A 23183-nucleotide genomic window follows, 5' to 3' on the forward strand; every position below is an offset into this window, starting at 1 on the left:
GATAACAAAGCATGAACAATCCTCAGTTTGCTTTGTAACAAGAAATCAAGGGTTCTCTTCAAAGGGTGTTTGTGGTTAACAAGACAGCAGCAGACAACACAATAACCCATGTTTGAATAATTCATGGTTCAACACTCAGCCCTTGAGGGAGGGTTATCAAATTGTCCAAAGCAAGCCATTTTCTCTCTGATATGATTCATGTGACAGGATAACTCACTATGGACAACCAACCATTGTAGCTTCTTGTCATGCCATCAAAACTCAGTCCGGTTTATGCATAGCATCTTGCTTTGTTTTATTTTTCAAACCAGACACCATAACATCCCATGGCTATTGCAGGGTTTGTTTTACCCACATTGGGTCATTGCATCATCCAAACTTGGATTACCAGTTGCACTGCTGATAAGGTCCAGCAGCTGGCAACTTGTTTAGCAAGAGAAGTAAAAACCCTTGCTGATTTTCCTGAGCTTGCCCTGGCTACCACAAATATCAGCCACTCCACAAGTACCCTAGAGCTGTTTTCAGCTCCCTGTGGCTTCTGTGCCCTTTTTTTTTCTGCATGGGTGGAGAGATTGTGAAAAGCAACTTGATAGCTGGCTTTTGTGGTCCCATTTTTAACAGCCACACATGAAACTGCAGACATCCTTTTAAAAGGGGTTTTGACAGGAAAGTGTGTGTGTGTGTGTGGGGGGGATGATCACCTCTTACCCTATGAAATCTCATTTTAAAAGAAACTCAACAGCTTCCTTTTTTCAGAAAAAAGGAGGATGCACATTTGCACTTAACCAAGCAGCTACAGTCTTAGGGAAAGGTACAGAATGAAACCAGGCTGAGCACTGCCAGAGAAGAATACAATGAAGTTGAAAAGAAAAGAAGAGCTTGCCATGAAGGTGATATTATTCACACCATCCCCTTTTTTGCAAGCAAAGATCACTCAAGCCTTTGGTTTCTCTTGACAGCTTACTTTTTGATAGCAGTAAAAAGCAACTAGAAGGAAAAGATCTATTTGGAATCTCTCTGGAACAGTGTCCAGGACTGCTACCTCCTGCACCTTGGAAGCAGATCCCCACTATGGCATTGCCCCAACCAAAGTTTCAAATTCCTACACTTGTCTAATACCTACAGTTGCACAAGTGTGGCTAAAATGGTTTAAAGAAACCACCACCACCACCACCTGCTAGCTACTGATCACCCCTCCAAGGTGCAGCTTACCACTTTGAAGGGGCTGTCAGTGGCAGTCGAACCAGGGACTGGGGGTGGGGAATGAATGCAAAACCCTATGCTGTGTTGTTCTGCAAACACAGCTCTTGATTGCAGCAGGGAAGGTGAGATATTGCCTAGAAGGCCTAAAGAAAAGGAATAGGAGGGAGAGAAAAAACAACCCACAGTGAATCCAATTGTCTGTCAGTCACAGTGTGGGTTGTTCACAGTATAACCAACCTACCATGGTTTATTGCCAGGGTGGGTTATCAAGATGTATGAACCTGCCTTCTTTATTTTCCTGTGTGGACAATGATTCTTAATGCATTTTAAACTGCCTTTAAAATACAGATATGTACAAGGGGAAATCTGTGTCTTTTTTCAGAGCAATGTAGCACTTGAAATATTTGGGTATGAGCCAGTCAAACTTGGAGGAAGTTAAATCAGTTGCTCAATCCTTTTACTGAAATCCAGGTTCATGAAAGTGCATGAGTGAATCTGCACAGGATAGCATAGGAGAGTGTGTGGGTCTTTTCCCTGCTCCCAATCTTTTGAACTGAATCTGAAACATCAGTCAATTTATGTTGGAACCAGTCTTATGTATCATTATTTTACAGGACCATTCCTGGAAATAATCTTATTCAATGTAAGATTAATGGCAGCAAATAAGCTACCAAGGACAGCCAAAGTTCAGTGGCACAAAAACGTAAGAACTGAAACTAAAAAACCAGCAAGGTAAATAAACTGGTCCGGGTAGGTTTTACCAATTGTAAAAATAACCTAATGAAAAGAAATCAAACAAGACACAAAGTAAGGAAACCAGCAAATATACGGAGATTAACTATCCATTACAAATTCCTTTCAGCAACAATATTCTATCACATTTCAATTTCATTGAAATTAGCCAGAGTAAATGAGATAAATTCCAAAGAAACAACTCTTTCCTTAGAAGCAAGTTTAAGTTTGCTACTGCTAGCCTGTGGCTTCATGATTTTTTTTCATGCAAGCGTAACAGCATCTCGAATAAAGACAAGCTACTCAGTGCTGATTGTGATGATGATGATGATTTTGTAACAAGACTTACCCAGTGCAGAAGTAAGATTATTCTTCTTCCTAGCCTGACCTAGTTCCAAAGAACCATACAGCTAACTCTTTAGACTTAGACTACACTCCATGGTTTGAATTAACAATGGTTGGTTACTGTTGTTGAGGATGTAATGCTATCTCATACTTAGCTCTGAAATGAGAAAGGAAGGGATGAGGAATTTGAACATGAGAAGGAAGAAGAATGTGTCCAGGTGAGGCACTCTCAGTTTAATAATGTTTGTTCTGTGACGGTGGTCAGGTCATTATGGTCACTCTGAAAATATGGCAGCATGTTAGAATTAACAATCATAGTGACACAGTAAGGCTGTACAGAGAATCACAGTAGGCAACTTCTTTGTCCCAGACCATGACATATACCAATGGATGGTATGTTAGAAGCCACATGCCTGAAGCAGCAGTGGGAATGTCTTAGGCTAGAAATGTTTGTGCCTCAGGAAAGCATCCTCTTTGCACCCACTATACTCTCACATTTTCCTGCACATAAAGCCACCCTCTAGTATTACACCATGTTCCCCTCACCCCACTCAAAACACACACAGTCTTCTCCTACCATGGCTGACTGCCCACAGTGGGTTGCTGTGTCATGCAAACTAGGTTACTCAAGAAACTACATGTTACATATAGGTGGACAGCAACTACTGTCTCTGTACTGTGCATGCTCTCTGAATAAATAAAGAAACCTAGTCAGGCATCCTGGACTGGGAATCTTTGGACTAAGGCAACATTCAGAAGCATTTTTGGCAGCCTCTCTCAAACCACAGGAATCTGTCAGCACTGATAAAAAAAAGCTAAGATATAGGAACAACCAGACACCCTTTTCCGTTAGTAATCATAAAGACCAGGCACTTTCATATAGGATAGGAGCAATGACAAAATTCTCTAGAATTTAACAGAAGCACACCATTATCCCAGCCAGTGAAAAACCATGTTGGCATCTAAAAGAAATAGTCTGCATAATAAGCCCTACAAAATGCCAGAAATGGAACTAGGTATTTAGACCATTTTATGCTAGTGCTTTGTCAGTTGCACTGCCCTGCATTCCTTGTCCAGGCCCAACTTAATGCATTGGGTTTAAATATTAAAATCTAAACCAACCTTCCCCAACCAAGTTACCATCTAGATGTTTTATACAAGAATTCGCAGAAATCTGACCATTGGCCATCCTGATTCAGGCTGATGGGATGTTAAGTCCAAAATATCTGGAAGGTATTAGGTTGGGAAGGGGATCCAAACTAACTTGGGGACTAGGTTACCTAGAAGAGTGTTTTAAAAATGATGAGTTTTTTTTCCCCAGAAGGCCCTTCTCTGAATGCGCCCACTAAATGAAGTTAGGTGGGTAATCTCAACAGAAAGTTGAGATTTTTGTAGTTATAGAGCACTCTTTCCAGACAGGTCCACCTGAGCCAAATAAAGATCTTTTAACTCACCTAAGCCTTTTGAAGAACTCATAGTTTGGGCTCTAAGCATAAATCTGTTTTAATTGCATTTTAAATTTTAATCTTTTATTGGTTTTATTGTATTTTAATGTTATATTTGTTTAGTGCATTGCCCACAAAACCTATGTTATGAACCAGCAAAATAAATATAATAAGTGCTAAAATACATTAATTAAAGAAAGATAGTTTGTATGAAAGTCAGAACTCCTTCTCAGCGCCAATTATCTTCAGTCATGCAAGGAAATAGATAATTCACAGCATTTATGGGGAAAAAAGAGGTGGGAGAATTATTAATCATGAATTGCCAGAATTTTATATTCATGCCTCCTGATGGGACTGCTTTTAACAGACCTCTCTAGACTTGTTTATCTGATCAGGAATATATGATTTCTCAGAAATGGTTGTTGTGTAAAAAGCTGTGAATTTTAAAAGCGTTTGTTGTGATTTCTGTCTTTTTCTCTGTCACATAACTATTGCAATGTTATCAGGTCAACCATCACTGTTTTTAGAACAAAGTGGTTTGCGCTTTGGACAGGCATACTTAACAGAAAAGCTTATTTAATATTTGCCTGGCTTCATTTTTGGATAACACAAATCAGATACAAGACTATAGAATAAATCAATAGCAAAATTAAATCAATAGCAAAATATGCATGCACGCTTCTAAAAAATTCAAAAGCAATTGTAAGTGTACAGCCTTCTACATTCTGCACAATGTACCATTAGACAATCTTGAACTCTATAAAGTATCATTGGTCACATTAAATAGCATGAAAACTATTATAACTTGATGGCAAAGGATACAGAAGATGAAATATAGTTATCCACACAGGATTAACTCTCATATGTAGCAATTTCAGGTTAAATGTGCTCCCCACTCACATTTCCAGACAAATCTCAGTGGAAAAATACATATAAATAAAAGCTAGTCAGAAGCTATGGAACTATTCTGGAAAACTAAATGATTAAATATTCAAGTTTGTCTGTCTGTCTGTCTTTCTTGGTACCTATAGGATCCAAGTCAGTTTAGAACCTGTATTGTGCCAGATAACATTCCTACAAATTATGAAAATTATTTATTCTGCTTCAGCATCTTAATATGTATGACTACTATAATTAAACAAATTTATTTGCTATCAAAATTTGTTCATGTGTTTTGCTGAAATTTGAACCAAACTGTAAGTGTTCATGACTGTATAATTTTGCAACAGAAATTAACAGATATATTACCATTTTTCCAGGTGGCAATTATTGTCTTAGTTTTTTGCCGTTGAATTAACTTTCTGCATTTGAAATTAATTAGCAGCAAGAAAACTTTAAGTAAGATCCATTGGTAGTAGGGGACAGGAAGCAGCCTTCTTCTACTGAATCAATCACTGGCATTTAGAAACTGTACTGTCTACATACACAAGCCTCTTCAGCCCTGCCTGGAGATGCACAGGATCTGTTTCATGAAAAGCATACGCTTCCTACTAAGCCACAGTACTTTTTTGGGAAACAGAGGAATTTAATAAAAGGGATAAGCAAGATCATGACAAGGAATTATAGAGATTCTCCCTTGAGCATTTTGGGGAAAACAAACTTTCAGGAGTGTCTTTGTCCTTGTTTCTAAAAATTTTGTTTTCTTAAGACTCCAACGCACTTACAAGGGAGCACTCCCAGTGAATGTCATGGGACTTACTTCCAAGCAAACATATATAGGATTGCACTTTCTACTTCAAAATACTTTGATGAAATATCTTGTTGATGAATTCTATGTTTTGTATTATATAAACAGGCACATGAAGGTGTGGAAGGGGAAGCAAGCAAGGATTACAGCTAAAATATTACAACAGTACACTGTTATAAAATTATATCATTATGGCAATTAAATTTTAAACTGCACTTTAATTCATGGTTAGCTCAGCCACACATGCAGCTGCTTCACAGGGGTCCTGCTACATTTGCCTACATCACATGTACTCTGAAAACCCCTCCTCAATTATCCCTGAAGAGGTTGCTTCAGGCTCCACCAAGTTGATCTCCTGATCCAACACTTACATATACTGTATTTTCCTTATAGCATTTCTCTGCAAAAAAAGGCAGGAGAACACATGACTATAGCTCTTATATGGTTAATATAATAGGAAAGTAAATATAAATGCTCCTACATAAGGTTGCCTGCTTCTTAAGATTCTCATAGAGGCCCTGTTCTGGTTGCCCTCCAGCTTCTAAGGTTGAGATGGGTGACTACTGGGTAAAGGTGCTTTACCTAGTGACTTATTTGACAAATGTCTTTATCTAATTAGCCCTCACTTAATTGTATTTAGTAGCTTTACTTAACTGAATTTTGCTACTACTTAATTTACTTATGGAGCAATCCTATGTCTCCTAGAAGCTATGGAGGGTATAGCATACCTTGGATTCCTAAATCCAAGTCAGAAATGGAGCTTCCGTGTTCTGACCCACTTCCTACTCCACCACTTCACACCCAGTGTGGAAAGAACTATGCTGATGACCTCTCAACCACAGGGAGAGAAAGTATGATGTGGTGTTTAAAATGTTAGACTAGGGACCCAGAAGATCCTTATTCTAGTCCCCACTCAGACATGAAGATCACTTGGTGACTTTGGGCCACTTGCTCACTTTCAGTCCAATCTACTTACAGGGTGGTCATTGTGAGAATAAAATAAAGTGGAGAAGGGCTATGTAAACTGCATTGGGTTCCTCACAAGAGGAAATGAAAGGCAGGATATAAATGCAATGTAACAACAAAAATGGGACATTTTGGTGGGCAGCAAGGGGAGGAGACTGCTGGATCATGCCCTTAATGAACTGCATTTCTGTATATTAGATACATACATATAGATATATATGAGGCAGTGTGGTATAGTGGTTAAGAGCATAGGACTGGTACTCAGGCAATCTGGCTCTTTATAGGCCATAGAGCCAACTGCATTACTTTGGGCCAGTCGCAGCTCTCAGCCCAACTTACCTCACAGAGCTGTTGTGGGGGGGGGGGGCGGGTAAGATTGAAAGCAGGAAGAGAGTAATGTAAGCAGCTTTTATTGTAAGAAAAAAGTGGGATATAAATTTAATAAATAATTAAAATAGAGATATATTTAATTTATCCACTGGGAACCTCAAAACAATCTATATAGGTTTCCCAGGCAGTCTCCAATCCAAACAACAGACAGACACTGCTTAGTTTCATCGAAGATGATACATTACATGTACTGAGACTAAATTTTGTATTTTAAGGTTTCACTATTATAAGACAGTATTATTTGCATGGATCAAGTTAATAAATCTTGCAAAACTATTATAAAAGAATTATACCAGCTTAATCAATATGCATGCGTCTTAATTTTTTTTCCACTCACCAGAGGTTCTGCCATGATGATGCTGATCTTGCGTTCGGCCTGTGTGGTAAAGTTAACAAATAAGCTTTTCAAGACATATTCTCCAGGTTTGCTGTCTGGATCAACACTGATGGGCAGCATGGTTGGAGGACCCTTTTCTCTTTGTGTGCCAGAAACTGATGGGACTGGTGGCTTGATATATCCGTTTCCCACCGGAGATGCTGAAAAGAAAGTCAAAATATAACTTTAATAAGCCATAGCTTAGAATATATACTATATTTCAATATATACACTATAATCTTACCTAAGGAGCTTGGGGCTATGTAGATTACTCACAAGGAAAGCCTATGGGAGCTTTTCTCCTAATGCTAATCTTTTTCTTTTATTTATTTTTATTATAGTCCTAGTTTACCAGTGTTTCAGAAAAGAAAAATCATAATCAAATACAAACATAGTCAAAATGCAAAACACACTTTAAGACCTATTAAAATCTTAATACCCCATTTAAAAACATGTGTGTTCCTCAGTACAGATGGCAGGATCCAGAGAAGTGCCAATTTTCTTGTGCAAGTGGTATGTACTGCCAATTTTATTGCACAAGCAGGAGCTACCATGTATGTAACACAGATTTGCACAAGAGGATGCCCTACAATGAGCGGAAGGAAACACTTCTCAATTGGGACAAGTGAGCAGAGCTCTGCTGACCTGCCCATTTTCAGAAATTAGTGTTTTTATTTTCTAAGTGTTTTCATTTTCCCAGAAAAGTTAACCCTTTGTTCTGCAAGTGGTGAGTGTTGCTTGCAGATGAGAATTGATGGGGCATACCTGTATAGTAAGCCACTAAATTCTGCCCAAAAGAGAGTGCAAACAACTCAATGTTAAATGGGAGAGCATTCCAGAGTTTGGGAGTAAGACAGAAGAAAGCCTGTTATCACAGTGTCATACAAAGTGCCTTTACTACTCAATAAATGAGAAATGTTCGACTGAGGTCCTTTTGAGAACCATGCACCTAAGCGATTTAGAGCTTTTACAGGTAAAACAGGTTAAACCTTGCACAGAACCTGGAAAACAACTGGAGACCAATGCAGATTATTTCAGTATTGGAAAGATTTATTCATTATGTCAAGTATCAGCAACACCCTAGTTAATGTATTTTGCATTATCTTAGCTTTTAGGCACTCTTCAAGGGTGAAACCACATAGAAGGCCCCGCATTAGCCCAATTGTGATATAACCAAGGAATGCATAACTATTGCTAGGTTAGATAATTGCATGGGTAACTGCCACATCAAGGTGAAATAGGAGAAGGAAGGCTGAAGGTTTTGTATTCTGAAGGATATCTACACCCTGCCAGCCCAGAGTCCCACAGCTGGAAGTAAGAGCATGCCATTTCCAAAAACCCACAGAGATGAGTTCTCAGAAGAAGGGAATGGATGAGAGAAACCAGAAAATCTCATACTAGGCCTGAAATTCTGGATACAATCTTTTATATTAGGATAGAATGATTCTCTTCCTGCACTCTAGGATGCAATCTAAGCAGAAAATACTAGACAGTATGCAAAGCCCTCCTACAGGTATCCATTTTACTTTTACGGCCCTCATACTGAAATATGCTTACTACATCAAGCTAGTACTAACTTTTGATAACAGCTGATACTAATCAGAAGCTGATCCTGTTAGGTCCCAAAATTCTTTCCTTAAACCAAATGCAAACTGAAAAAATATTTTAAGTAAGATGCATTTTAACAGTGATCTCTTGTTTACATGCAGTACTAAACCTATGGCTCTTTCCTAGGCCAAAATTCTTTTATCTAAGGTTCAATCCCTCCTTGCAAGTAAAGTTCCATTGAATGATTTAAAAACCTTAACCAACTTGCTGGTCCAAAGATATACCTTTATTTAATTCATTATCCCCTGAGCTATATAGGATAGTCCAGCTCAGGAGACTGGAGTTTGAAATTATCCTATTTGGTCTCACTGATTTTCCCTTAAAAGGACCTATGTTTGGTCTCAAACATGTGGAATAAGACACCTCTTTTGCTTATCCCATTGCTTTTTGGCATCCTTTGTGGGGGCTTCCCATTCTGTTGGATTTTCTTTGAGATTAGTGCAATAAATCAGCATCAACCGAATATGGAACATTTCTGGCTGATATTTCTCCAGATATAAAGATGTCTGGGTACTGCAGGCTATCCCACTCTACTGGCAAAAATAATTGCTGTCCAACATTAAAAGATAAAGTATGCCCCCCTGCAAATGTAGAGAACAGATAGATCACTCAAAAATTCACTCTATGTAACAACTGCCTAGGAGCCCTGGTTGTTTTCCCAAGTCAGCTGAGACACAGACAACCAGAAGTTTTCCCAGCATAAATTGTTTTATTTAGATACATAGCCATACCAAAAGAGTAAACTGCTTAGCTGAACCTACTTTCCTACCTAGTCAAGTCTTGTTTCCAGGAAATATTTGTAAACACAGAACACCTCAAACTAGCCTCAATATGTTAATTAAGGAAACTATAAAGATGTCAACCTATTAAGTAAATACTAACCAAGTAGATTTCTCTAATACAAGCATACTTCTGTATTTCAATCAACCTAGGAAAACATGTAAATGTGGCAGGTGAGTCAGAACTACTTTATGCTTAAGAACCACTGTCACTGGAAATGGCATAGCGGAGCTCATACAGAGATATCAGAGTTGCAGTTCTATGCACATTTACCTGGGAGTAAGCTCCACTGAACTCAATGGGACTGACTTCTGGTCATTAATAGGATTGCATTGTAAATGGTACAAAGATACACAGTGAAAAGGCTGTGGGAATGAGATATGGACAAAACATACTGGAAAAATTGGCTTGTTACTTCCTGTTTTTGTTGCTGTCATTATACCTACAGTATTATTCTTTTGCACATTTCCAAACCCATTGTTTTCAATAATTTGTCCAGAAGATACATAAGATCTGTTTTTTTAATAAGACACAGCAACAAAAGTTGAAAATTCAACCTGTGTTCCATAACAATCCATTTCTCCTATAATTCTATTCGGAAGGTAGACAAAAATACTACAATATCTCTGACATTATTAAATTATAAACTACTCTCAATATTTCACTATATTTTTATTCAAGACCCACATCCCTCAATGACTTTGCTAACGATGCACCATAAATAACAAACCTAAATGTATTTCCCTTTCATCAAATAATTAGTATAAAGTAGTATATTTTAAAATAGTATAATTTAAATGTGAAAGAACTATCTTATTCACACACAGCTGCATCACTAAATTGTCCCCCCACACACATACACAAAAGGAAGATGCATTAATGAATACATTTCCTGACCTGTAATTCTTTGAAACTCTGCCACTAAATGAATCCATTCTAATTAATATACATTTAGGATGTGTACTATTATGCTGTTTACTAGGATAATGTAGAAATAAATTATACACATGCGTTACAGGAAAGAAAATAGAAATTATGTCACCTCCACAGCATTTCACATACATAGTAGACTAAAGATACCCCTTGAACTCAAAACCTAGATACAGTAAAAGAAAACATACACTTTTTTGCCCCCATAAGTAAATGTTAGCCAACAGCAGATCTTGATTTCTCTGTTGTTAAATAATAGTTGTGGCCTGTAACGTTTGGCAATACAGTAAACTTTAACGCAACAATTTAAAATACATCTGGAGCTTCCTTTTACCTACCAAGTCCTTTTATTAAGCTGATCACACTGGATCTTCTCCAACAAGCTAGTGAAATCTCCATTAGACTGAAAAATACCTGAAGAGTTCCAAACTTTAAAATTGTTTTGTTTCTAAAATTGAAGAAAAATGGCTTGCTTCATGATCCTGGTTTGGTCATTTCACTTAGAGGATTCATTCCTCCAGATCTAAAGCTTGGGCTTTTGTGTTTTAAATGCCGAAGACCTACAGTTATTGAGCTACAGCAGGTTTCCAGATCAGAACACGCTTTCCATAACTAAAGGGTAATTTTTAGCTTCAGTGTATGATGATGACCTACAACTTGGAGAGTGGCTGCCAGTCTATATTTATCCACAAGCACATACTATACTGACGGATTAACAAAACTACTTCAAGCACTCCAAGACCATGAGACATGCTTGTATAGTAGAGCATAAACAATACCAACAACATGCATTATCAGACAGGCTAGGCTGAAAGCACCATTACACTTTTAAATACTAATACAGAGATAACACAGAATCAATAATAAAACCTTTGTTTTGTAACTTAGGGTCCCTGGTCTTAACAGTGTCAACTCATAGCAACAAAACTGGCATAGTATCCTTTTTCAATGTCAACAAAAGTGTAAAACCACAGATCCTCAAGGGAATTAAACAGTATACATGGACAAAAATAATCCTAAAGCTGTATACTTGTTTAAGAATAAGCCCAACTGAACTGTACAAAACTTCAGAGAACCCAGGACTGCACAATTTCAAATTACAGTTGTTTCAAAAGGCACACGCTATTGACAACTGCCATGATCAAAACATTAAATGGTGCGAGCTTGAGACATTAAATGGTATGGGCTATGGAGGTGGGCTTTTCACTGGGGCTAGCTTCAGAAACAATTCATGCTGTGGCTAGACATTTGACCATAGCTGGTTGGAGAGAGCCAATTATAGAGAACATATTAGAAGGACTCCCTTGTCACAACACCTTCACTGGCTTCTGGTTCGTTTTTGAGCATGTTTCAAAAATGTTGATTCCGATCTATAGATCCTAACATGGGTTCTCCCAAGTTTTCTCAGGTTGCAAGATCACTGAGGAAGTCCTTTTCTCTGTGCAACCACCACTGGACACATGCTTGGTGGTCACTCCCAGTCCTTGAAACTACCTGCCAAGGGAAGTAAGGTTGACTCCCTTTCCTCTGTTCTACCACCAGCAGGCAAAGATGATTTTATTTAAACAGGTCTCCAGCAGGCAAGTTAATCTGTTAAGTTGGATTTTATTCTTTTATTGTTGCATTATTAATTGAATGTCAATACATTTGCTTAATAATAATTTTAATTATGTTTTTATTTTAAATGCTTCCTTTCATTGTTGGTTAGTGTCTTGAGTGCTATTCCCTGTTAGAAAGGTGAAGTATAGAAAAATAAATAATACATAGTAACATTATCAAGCTACTGATTAAAATATTATTAATAAAATAAATAAACATTGATAGAATTAACAATATAATGATTGATAAATTTATTAATATTAATAAAATATTATAATTCCCTATGTTCTATTAAGTTTGTAAAGGAAAAAATGAGTAATTCACAAATGCTAACGAACATAGATTTTTTTCAGTTAATTAGGTGAATTCCACATTGGGGGGTTCTGTGTGTGAGAGGCTGGTCTCCATAAATGTAATTGTCAAGACACAGGCCTCCCTACGGATTTTCCTCCTTATCAACTTAAGGTAAGTCCTCACTGTGACCACAATGTTTCTGCCCATGTTGTCTAGACAGATGTCACAAGAATATTTCTCCAAATAAATCTCAGCAGTCTAGAGCCTAAAGAGTAATTCAGATTTTAATTAGCACCAAAGCCAGTAATTTCAAATAACAAGATAATTTCAGGTCTCCCTGGCAGCAAATCCGGCCTGTTGGATTTGATCCCTGACCAGTTTTTAATATATGATATGTATGACACACAAATTTGCATTACATCATCTCAGAACATCAATTAGAAATCGTAAGAGAAAAAAGCCATAGAGGCATAGTGGTTAGAGTGCTGGACTGGGACTCAGAAGATCCAGGTCCTATTCCTGACTTTACCATTTAGCAAACCAGCTGGCTTTGGGCCTGTCACTGACACTCAGCTGAACCTACCTCACAGGGTTATTGTGAAAATAACATGGAGAGGAGGATTATATGAACTGCCTCGGCTTTGTTGCAGGAAAAAAGGCAGGATATAACTCTAACAATAACAGTTTGTCCAATGCGATAGTTTGTATAAACTCTCATGAGATTTTTAATAAATGACGGTATAGAAAATTTTTAAATAAATAAAGACATCAATAAAAATTCAATGGGATTGAAGAAACTGCTTGCCCTCCCCGCCAAATTAATTTTAATAAAATGTGGTAAACACACACACACACAATCCCATGGTTTTCAAAAGTTGTAAGTTTATTGTTACCTCATATGTAACAGCTTCACACGTACCTCCATAGTTTTAGATTATTATTAGATGGCTCCCTACAAATTTTCCATTCAAGATAGGCATTCATTCAAGATGAGCCACCAGAGTACATGTTAAGGTTGGGGTTTTGCACATGGGAACCTGTGCATTCCATAAACACTTATCCTGGTGCCCAGTGAGGCCTCCTATCCCTTTCAAGTTTTGTTTAAAGTCTGTTTGCTTGTTCGTTGCTTTGGAAAAAGTGAAGGTCCTGACTTGCAGCCACCCACCGTATTCCTTTTCTTTCCCCTGAATACCTTCTGCCCCAGTTCCCATTTCTGCTATTTTCAATTTGTTTTCCCAAAAGGGAAAAGATGTTAGGTGGCTGCAGTTGAGCCATCACCTCAAAACTTTCAAGAAAAGAGAGTGAGCACAAGAGATATAGAAACAGGGTTTTGCTGTCCCTGGGGGAAGGCTGCAAATGACCAAGGGCCAGCTGGGGAGGGCTACATGGCAACCAAAGTGCTGGCAGGGAGCACTACGAAGGAAACTGCCACCTTGTGCAGACTGGGGAGGGTACCAAGACTGAGGTGAGGAATAGAAGATACAGGAGAGATATATGAGTGCTTACATGGAGGGATAGTAAAGGTGTCTGTGTGGACATGTGGTGGGGGATGCATGAGTGTAAGAGAAAGGGATCCAAACAGATGGAGACTGGGTGTCTTGTGGGTGTGTTTTGTAGGTAAACTATTAACTTGAAGAAATAAATTTGATGAAATAAAGGAACTTTTGACATGGAAGAAATCAATTGTCTTTTGGAACGAAAACTGGTTTCAAAGGCATGGTTTTATGTTCTTGAGCTCAAATCCAGGTTCTTACACAAGTTACTTGTCTTTTATCTTCTGTTTGCCTTTGCCTTTTCTGTGAAATGGGTGTTTTATGACTGGCACATTCTCTACTGCAGCCATTTTGCAAATGTTCAACCTCCCATAGAAGCCATTTTGCAGCAGCAGCCATAATATTTTCTTGAAATTTTAAAAGTGCCCACTAGTCCAAAAATGTGAGGACCTTTGCAAGTTGAAATAACTAGCCAAAGGAATCATAAGTGATAGACAAATATGCCCTAATCATAAATCTCAAGGCTCAGAGGCACTCTGATTTGTCACGTACACAATTATGGATGACCCTTGGAAGCAACCCCACCCAAGGGTCTGCAAGATGACCCTAAGGAAGCAACCCCACCCAAATACCAAGGGAGGCAAGGATTCAAACTAGTTGGAACCAGACTAGACTGGAGCAAGAAAATGCCACTAGAACAATGGGCAGACCAAGGAAAGGGGGAATGGGTTTAAGCAGTAGTACAGAAGATAGAAAGCTGTGCTAATTGGGTGGGTGCTGCACATACCCTTGCTTTGCTCACATATGTGCAGTTCCCTTTATTTCCGGAATAAAGCTGCCTCCTGCTGAAGAGCCATCTAGACTGGATTGTTATTGATCAGGTACACCAGGCAAACTCACCATCTTATGAGACTTCCCAGATTTGGGTAACAGTAGCTACATAGTCAGGGCAAGCATCCAGAAAAGTTTCCATTCACAAAAGCACCTTTGCATTTCTTGTGCCAGAAACAATACCAGACAAAGTAAATCTAAAGCTGTTCTTCCACCTTTGCAAGAGGCTGTACAACCTCGTGCAGAAGCAGAACAATCCACCTGCCACAGTACTGTGCATTATTGTTCAGGCGCTTGTGCAAACATGCATAGAACAACGCTATTTCCGACTTTGCCTCCATTCATAGTCCTTCCCCCACAACCGTATGCCAACTAATCAGAATATTTATTCTTGCTTTCTTCTTCTTACTATTCTTGTTAGAAATCCAACACTACAAAGTATAATTAATCTACTTAGCTCTTTGTAGATCACCAGCAAACATGCTGCAAGTACTATTATCAAAGTTTAACAATAAAACTCGTATTTTGGCCACAAATCAGTGTACAGAAGAATGCACTAAATACAAATCAATGGGACTTCAGCATGTCTAGCTATCTGGTGGATGGCGGCCTTTGTCACTGCACATTTCAGCACACAGAGTGAAATAAAACCAGTCTGAAATCAGTTGCAACAGTCTCCCAAAACAAGCAACACAAGGAATTCTTTACATTGCTATTTATCTACTCAGAATACCTTGCACAGCAGTGGTCAACAAGTGACTCTGAATTCAGTTTGCAAGAAGACTGATGAACCCTGTACATTCCAAGGATAATAAATGCATATGCTAGCAATCTGGGAGCTCACATCAGTAATTCCTATGGAAAAATAAAATGTACCTTTTATCTTTATTATATATTAATTTATATAGCTAAAAATAACCCCAAAACAACAAACTGCAGCTTAGCAAACAGCTGGTGTGAAGGGAAACTTGCCAACTAATATCTGTTAAGAACCTGGCTCTATTTTTAAGGTAGGGTGATTCAACCATATAGGCAGAAGGCTTAAAATGATAATGCAAATGTGCTTCCTATATCAAAAAGAAAACAGAATATTTTCCCAATAATCAGATATATGTGTGCTTAGCCTTTTCCATGCTACTGTTCTGAATAATGATTACATTTATATTCTGAACATTTAGAGGAATATTTATTTTTCAGTAGCTAAACTGGGTTTGTTTCTGCTTTGCAGCATTGAAGCATAGTATATTTTTATGCCAAGTAGAATTGCTAATTAATCCATTCACACAACATGAAGAAATTGATTAGCAAAACTATACAAAAAATATTACTGACAGACAGTACTATCTAGGCAAGGAATGAATCACTCCACCTTCCTTTTTGGAATTGAAATGGGCTTGATAAAACCATCTTGCTCACTTGTACAACAGTTCTTTACATGCTTATTGGATGCTAAGACAAAATGCATTGGATTGTGCCATTAATCTCCATATATAATGAAAACTTGCTAGACACAATCCAGAGAAAGACAGTTGTGATTAGATCAAGCTTAAACTTATTTATTTATTTATAGTATTTCTAGACCATCCATCACTTCCATCTCTAGACTATAAATACGAATCTATAAATACAATATATAAATCCAAATAACAATAAATTAAATGTCCCACAACTGAGGGAACTTAACCTTCTTTATTTCAAGTATGACTATGACTAACGTTGTATGTATCTATACTAGGGCTACTGAATATGGGTAATTCACCTTGTCAAAATACAGAAAATGATTTGGAAAAGCAAAGCCTGAGGGCCAAATCAAACATTTAATTCTGCATCTGCGACTACATCTTCTTAGGGTTTTTTTTAAATAGAGAGAGTGTGTGTGTGTGGGGGGGGGGGGGGAGCAATCCAGATCTTAAAAGCCTCCCTACAGCCTGGACTAGTTTCCCAATCTTCTTTTCTTAATCTAAGCTGAAAATCAAAACAAGATGTAGCCACTGGATATGGATTTAGGGTAAAGTCTGATTTGGCCCTTAGCTGGCTATTCTTTGTCATGAATAGAGTCCTTCTCATTTGCTGAAAAGATAATATGACTAATACAGAAAAATCCTGTAAACTGTAACCCTAACCCTATACATTTTAAAAGTTGAAGTATAATGTAGCTGTGCCTAAAATAAGGTAGAATTTACAACAATGGACTAACTTAAATTGTATTAAGGAGAATAGCTGCCATAAAATGACTGTTCTTCCAAAAACATCATTTCTTCTTTCAAAAAATTACCAGTTAAATTACCACAGAAATCCATTTTTAAATGACACAAAATGTTTAATTCCTACATCTTTAAAAGGTAAATGCCAAGAGTCAACAAAAGTATTACATATCCTTGGGCAGCCCTGGAGTTGTAGTTATTATTTAATATCATGGTGCATTCTAAATCCATCAACCCTTCTCAATACTGTATAAAGACTTTGATTTAGCATGGGTATAAATCAAATATGCTGGAGATAATGTTCAAAGTATTTCTATCTGTGCAACTTTAATAGAAATATAGCAAACAATTATTTTTTAATTTTACTTTACAAAACTAGAATAAATAACGCAAATGTTCAATGACCCAAATTTTCCCACTTTATTTTAAATACACCCCTTGTTTAAAACAGCTCAATATGTTGGTTGGGAAAACAGTAGTTTATATAAGATGTTACGCCCATGTCTCTGTGTTAATGTGTTTTATATTTGCTCATTTATTTAACTAGTTAGATATTATTTTAGTATATTTAAAGAATAAAATTTAAAAATTGTAAATATTTCTGTACACTCAACTATAGACTGTCCTTCATCTTAAATCATAGGGAGATTCATATGGAGATATGACATATCAGCTAATGGTAGTAACCTTTATTATCAAGAATAGTCATAAATAAGAACTTGTTGAAATAGCCACTGCCATACTTCACATTAGTGCTCTGAGGCACAAGCCATTTTACATTAAATTATTACTATTACAACTATTACTGCTTTTATATAAAATACCATTTTTTCTCTTGAAAGAAACCTGATGTGACTTACATGGTTCACTTCCTTTCCATTTATCCTCACAACATTCACATAGTTTGCATGTCATAATAAGGAAATGTTCTTGGAGAACCCGTTTATGAGCAGCATACTGGTACATGTTATCCAACTGCTCCCACTGCAAACCAGAGAATTAAGCCATGATTTGTTGTTGAGATATTTCTTTCACTTGTTGCTGCAGAGATGATCCAAAGGTCCATATGGAAGGTTTGTACGGATTTTTGACTAATTGTGTCATGAAACCCTCCTAGTGGGTCCATGCTTGATTCAGAGCTACTGCATGCATAAGGATCTCCTTTTCTACTGATGATCACAGTGATGATCCCAGCCAAATAGAAACTTTTGGATAATGTGCATTTCAGACAAAGGCATCAATATTTCAGTGCAGACATGAATGGCGAAAAGGAGAAATCCCTGCATACCTTTTTTCTTTGGCAGTATTCAGATTGTTATGCATTCCCTTTCTTTTCCCAGCTCACAATATGAAGAACAAAGTCAGAAAACAGAAAACATGCTCTATCTATTTTCAGTGTTGGTTTCCCAGTATTGATTTGTATAGCATTCTGATGCTATATCTGTTCATTTCTGATCATTTCTTTGCTTGAGGCAATCTTAGTTACTTCTGAGTTATTGTCATAGACTCTCAGTATCTCCCATTCGGGCCATGCCTGCTAAGCTTCAGCAGTTGCACAGCATCATGCACTTCCAAACCATTGACTAGTCCAAAGGGTTTATTTTCTTAATCAAATGGGAGAAGCCCAGACTAGGGAGCTCATACTGGAAAAAGCAACAATGATCCAATTTCTTATTATGCTGCATTTTTGTGTTTTACTATTTTACAATATTTATTTATTTATTTATTTATTTATTTATTATTTGCATGTATATACCACCCTAATAGCCCAGAGGGCTCTCTGGGTGGTTTACAAACATTAAACTATATCAACCACTCTGAGTGCCTTGGCATTTGATCATGCAATCAAACAGAATTTATTCTTGAAAAGCATGTGGTGATGTGAGTAGACTCTGGTACAAGCTAAACAGTCAAGAAAAAAATAACTGCTCCCAATATACAGTTATCAAAATCCAATTATTCCTAGACAGACAAACTAATTACACTAAGAAAATACTTAATATGGTGTTATCTTTCAAACCAGAAATTTCCTTTATAAGATTTAGCTCACCAGCTTCCTCTGCAAGCCACACACCTCTCTCAGGAAGTTGAGAAATTCTTCGTTCCTTAGATGATTTATATGGATCAGTTGAGGACAGAGGGTTAGAAAGGGGAGATGTATGAAACAGAACTGTGCCTACGGTGCAGATGTGCTATAAGTTATCAATACTGCAGCTGGTGTATGCATGTCAGTGGTATAAGAAAAATTGGAGTGACCATACTCTAGGCTCTGGCTATAACCACTGCTTGCTTGCAACCCCCGAGTTTTCCAAATGGAATTTGGCTCTGGGACCAAAAAAGGTACCTCACCCTGCTTTAAGCTCTCCACTTTGCAGTAACATAGCTGCAGTAACATAGTAACAAGTGACTGCAGTAACATAGCTGCTTCAGAACATTATTGTATTTTTTATCAAGTCTTTACAGGCTATCCACAGAAATTACTGGCAGTTTATAATTCACATAGAAAGTATGCAAAATGTAAACACACACACACCTCAGTTCAACAATTTTTGTACATATATATTTTGACTTGGAGGAGTGGAATATACTTACAAAACTGACATTGAATAAATTATATTAGAATAATATATTCATATAAATTATCTCCAGAACTATCAAACGCCATGCTGAGACACTTTGTAGAGCTCTGTTCAGCCCTTTATATCTCCCATACACAGCAATCAGGTGAGCTGCAATACTAAGAGAGCATAAGAACTGCCCATAAGCAAACAAGTACTTTCAGATTTCATAACTTTATGCATTTATTACATTTACATTCTGCCTTGCCTGAGCTCAAGATGGCATGAAATGGTTTGCAAGCTGTCTTTTATCCAGTAATATCAAAGGCTGCTATTTTATGTAGATGTACAAGACCCTTTCCTATACTAGAGAGCTCTATATTTACTACAGGAAAGGTAAGTCTAATTTGAGCAGCTGTCTGAAAATATCTGATCCAGCATTAAGCACTGTACCTTTTACTGTCTCTTCACTCTTGTGTTTGATCGACCTGCATGGCTGGCATTAAGGTTACACATCACTGGAATAATTAGAGGACACACTACCCATTTCAAGAGTCTCATTGAACCTTTTCTCACTCAGCAGTCATGCAGACTGGACCTAGAGGGACAGGGAAAACATGAGGGTAGCAGCAACAGCAATAAGAGAAATATGGGGCCACTCAGGGAGGCGGACTCTGAAGGCATCTTGACCAAGCTCCCTGCAAATCACTGCATTTATCCCACAAAGCCAGAAAATTGCTTTGCCTTTTGCTCTATTTCCTGCCTTGGTAGCAGCACTCAGTATAAAATGACAAAGTGTCCCAATGCATTTTAGGGGCTTATATCTTTCTGAACAAATCATGCCCTCCTTATTTCTCACTAAGTACATAAGTGTGCTGAATTTCCACCCAATACTGAAGCTTTTTTGGCAATCTTCACTTCCCTAATGGCTGAACTCCATGGAAAATTAATCTTACAATATTGTTAGTGTTTAAATCCTGTAGTGTTCTGGTTCTTAGGTGCTGTGTGACACTAAAAAAGAGTGCAAGTGATATTCAAAATACAAACCGCAATTGGAATCCTTTGAAGTTAAGATTTTGGCAGATCTCATGAACGCAAATAAATGACTGGTGTTTGCAGCACATTATACCATACCTTGTTCACTTAAGAGGGAAAAATGCTTTCCCTTCACTGAATTTTGGAAACTCGGCAATGTGAAAAGTCTTAATGCTCTGAGAAAGGCATCCTTCCCCTGTACTGCTACTTCTGTATCTCACAATACTTCATCACTCTCATCCTTCAGTCTTTAAAAATTCAACAGAATTTAACCATTGCTCCTCATTTATGGGTAAGTGAACTATGACATGATTTTAAATATCTCTCCCTTCAGGGGTAAGAAACATATCCTTCACAGAGAGATACTATCCAATACTAAAGCAAAGGCCTTAATAAAAAAAGGTCAATTCAGCCATATGGAATGAAATTAAAAAATGCAAACCTGTTTCACTGTTCTATTGCTCAATTTGTATTAACTAGAAAAGCACAAGTAGTTTCTATGACTATTTATATCACTTAAGGAATTATTGTTAATAAACTTTTTATGCAAAAAAAAACCCTTATTTGCAGTAAGGTTTGCACACTAAATTTTTGCACTTGTAATACTTAAGGTAATCACATATGTTATTTATATTTGATAGCAGAAGCTCATTACATTCATGTCATGACATCATTATGAGCACATTCCCTTTCACTTACTGAAATAATGTTATGACTTGAACTGAGTATAGACTATTTTCACTTCTGGATTTTAGACAACAAAGCTATGTTTTCATTGTAAAAGATTCTAACATAGCATGTATATTACCCCAAGAACTTTGGCAATTAATAAACTAATTTCCCCCTATTCAACATGTCATGAACTATCTTAAAGCCAAAATTTATTACATTTATATTGCAAGCATGTTCCATATTTAGAGTTTTGATGGTAAAATGAGAAATCTTTCTTTATTGGGCAGTACAGTAATGTAATAAATGACAATCAATATCAAACAGTTTTTCTAATTCATCAGAAACCAGGAAAGTATGTTGTGCCAGAATGAAGTTTCTGATGTCAAACTGCACTTAACTAAAAAACTGCCCACCTAAATACTCTAGCTTAGAATTATGTTTCCCTCAGTTGCCAACCATGCCCACTTCACACATCGACAAGCAGAAAACAAAGACAAAACTCCCACTGTCATCTGCCCTCAGTATCTGGGGTTCAGAGGGACACTGCCTCTTTTATGGAGATCTCATTTAGCTACAATGCAATGTTAACTTTTATTCAATCATTCATTCTGACTCTGTGAGCCTTTGGCTATGGGGTTGTATACAAATGCAATAAATGAATAATCAATCAATCACCCTATAACCAAAGCTCTTGGGGTAACATACATAATAGAAGTAAATACATTAAAACTAATGAGAAAACATATCAGAATAATTTAAAAGCAGTATCACTAACTTAAAATGGTTTTACAATAGATGCAGACATGGATATAAGTTTTCCCAAATCTTTTTAAAATTCATCTTAAACTAATGATCATCATTGCATCCTGAGCCAGTGAACTATGAATTATGCAAAATAGTACTTTCCTGTTGCTTATGTTGAATGCAATAGTAGTCAATGTGGAAGAATTTGCTCTGGGGATAGAAATCCACTGTATTCCCTGCACTCAGGTCCCTGGACTCTGGTCCAGTTTGTCACAGTTAGGAGTCTCAGTTCCTGGCGAATGGGCCCAAGTGTTCATATGGCACTCACTAGGTACTGAGACCCATGCATCTGCTGCATAAGTGGTATCCCTCTTCTGTGTCATGTGTGGCAGCCTTTGTTTGTACAATATGGGCTTTATTCCATGAGTTTTTACAAGTTTCCTCTCAGCTCAGCTCATCTTCTAAGAATGGGCTGTCTGCACTGCTAGAGGAATGGATTTCACAGAGCTTTATCACAACACTACCTAGGATCTGATCCTATGATCCCTTAGAACAGGGATCCCCAAACTTTTTAAACAGGGGGCAAGTTCACTGTCCCTCAGACTGCTGGGGGACCGGACTATAGTTTGAAAAAAAACATGAATGAATTCTTATGCACACTGCACATTAAAAATTAATTTAAATTAATTTAAATTAATTTAAAAATTTAAAAATAATAAAAATTAAAAAGTTTGCTCCGCTTGCTCAGGCTGCAGCAGAAGCCCAAGATGAGGTGGGGAAGAGCATGTCCATATTCAAAGGACATAGCTACAATGTCCGCAATCATGCTGAAGGTGTGGGGGGGGGGGGAGATGGATGTGATCACGCTCATGCAGGGAAGGCGAGCGCGATCATGGCCATCCCTCCCCCCCAGCACGATCGTGCAGGGAAGACGGGCATGAACGCGGGTGTGCTCATGCAGGGAAGATGGGTGCGATCATGGCCATCTCCTCCCCCCAGCGCGACCATGATTGTGCCCGTCTTCCCTGCATGAGTACGACCACAACTGCAGCCATCTCCTCACTTAGTACACCTGTGCCGGCTCAGAGCTTTTGCACTCGCTCAGAGATCGTTTTTTCCAAGCGAGTCCAAAAGGTCTGGGGCAGGCCAGATAAATAAGCATTGCAGGCCATATCCGGCCCGCAGGCTGTAGTTTGAGGACCCATACCTTAGAAGGTTTTCCAGGTGCCATATAATACTGCGGACCTCCCTTTTCTGTAGGTCTGTCTGTTGAATGGGAGTTCCAGTACAG

At 37.8% G+C, this 23183-nt stretch overlaps 1 protein-coding gene across 8 annotated transcripts in view; it reads right to left on the reverse strand.

Moving 5' to 3' along the window:
* FRY (FRY microtubule binding protein) overlaps positions 1 to 23183 on the reverse strand; it is a 181151-nt gene that overhangs the window by 136294 nt on the left and 21674 nt on the right. For 7 of the 8 annotated variants that reach the window (XR_006415838.1, XM_044441610.1, XM_044441615.1 and 4 more), the window contains exon 2: positions 7106 to 7305. Coding sequence is in view for 7 of the 8 variants with exons in the window: in XM_044441610.1 (XP_044297545.1) it covers positions 7106 to 7305 (200 nt within the window). In the remaining variant the exon portion in view is untranslated. Of the gene's footprint in view, positions 1 to 7105; positions 7306 to 10800; positions 11119 to 23183 lie in introns of those variants that run through there. The other variant, XM_044441612.1, reaches the window with a different exon arrangement.

The sequence above is a fragment of the Varanus komodoensis genome, unplaced genomic scaffold (assembly GCF_004798865.1).
Source record: "Varanus komodoensis strain SLA01 unplaced genomic scaffold, ASM479886v1 scaffold4, whole genome shotgun sequence".
Taxonomy (NCBI): Eukaryota; Metazoa; Chordata; class Lepidosauria; order Squamata; family Varanidae; genus Varanus; species Varanus komodoensis.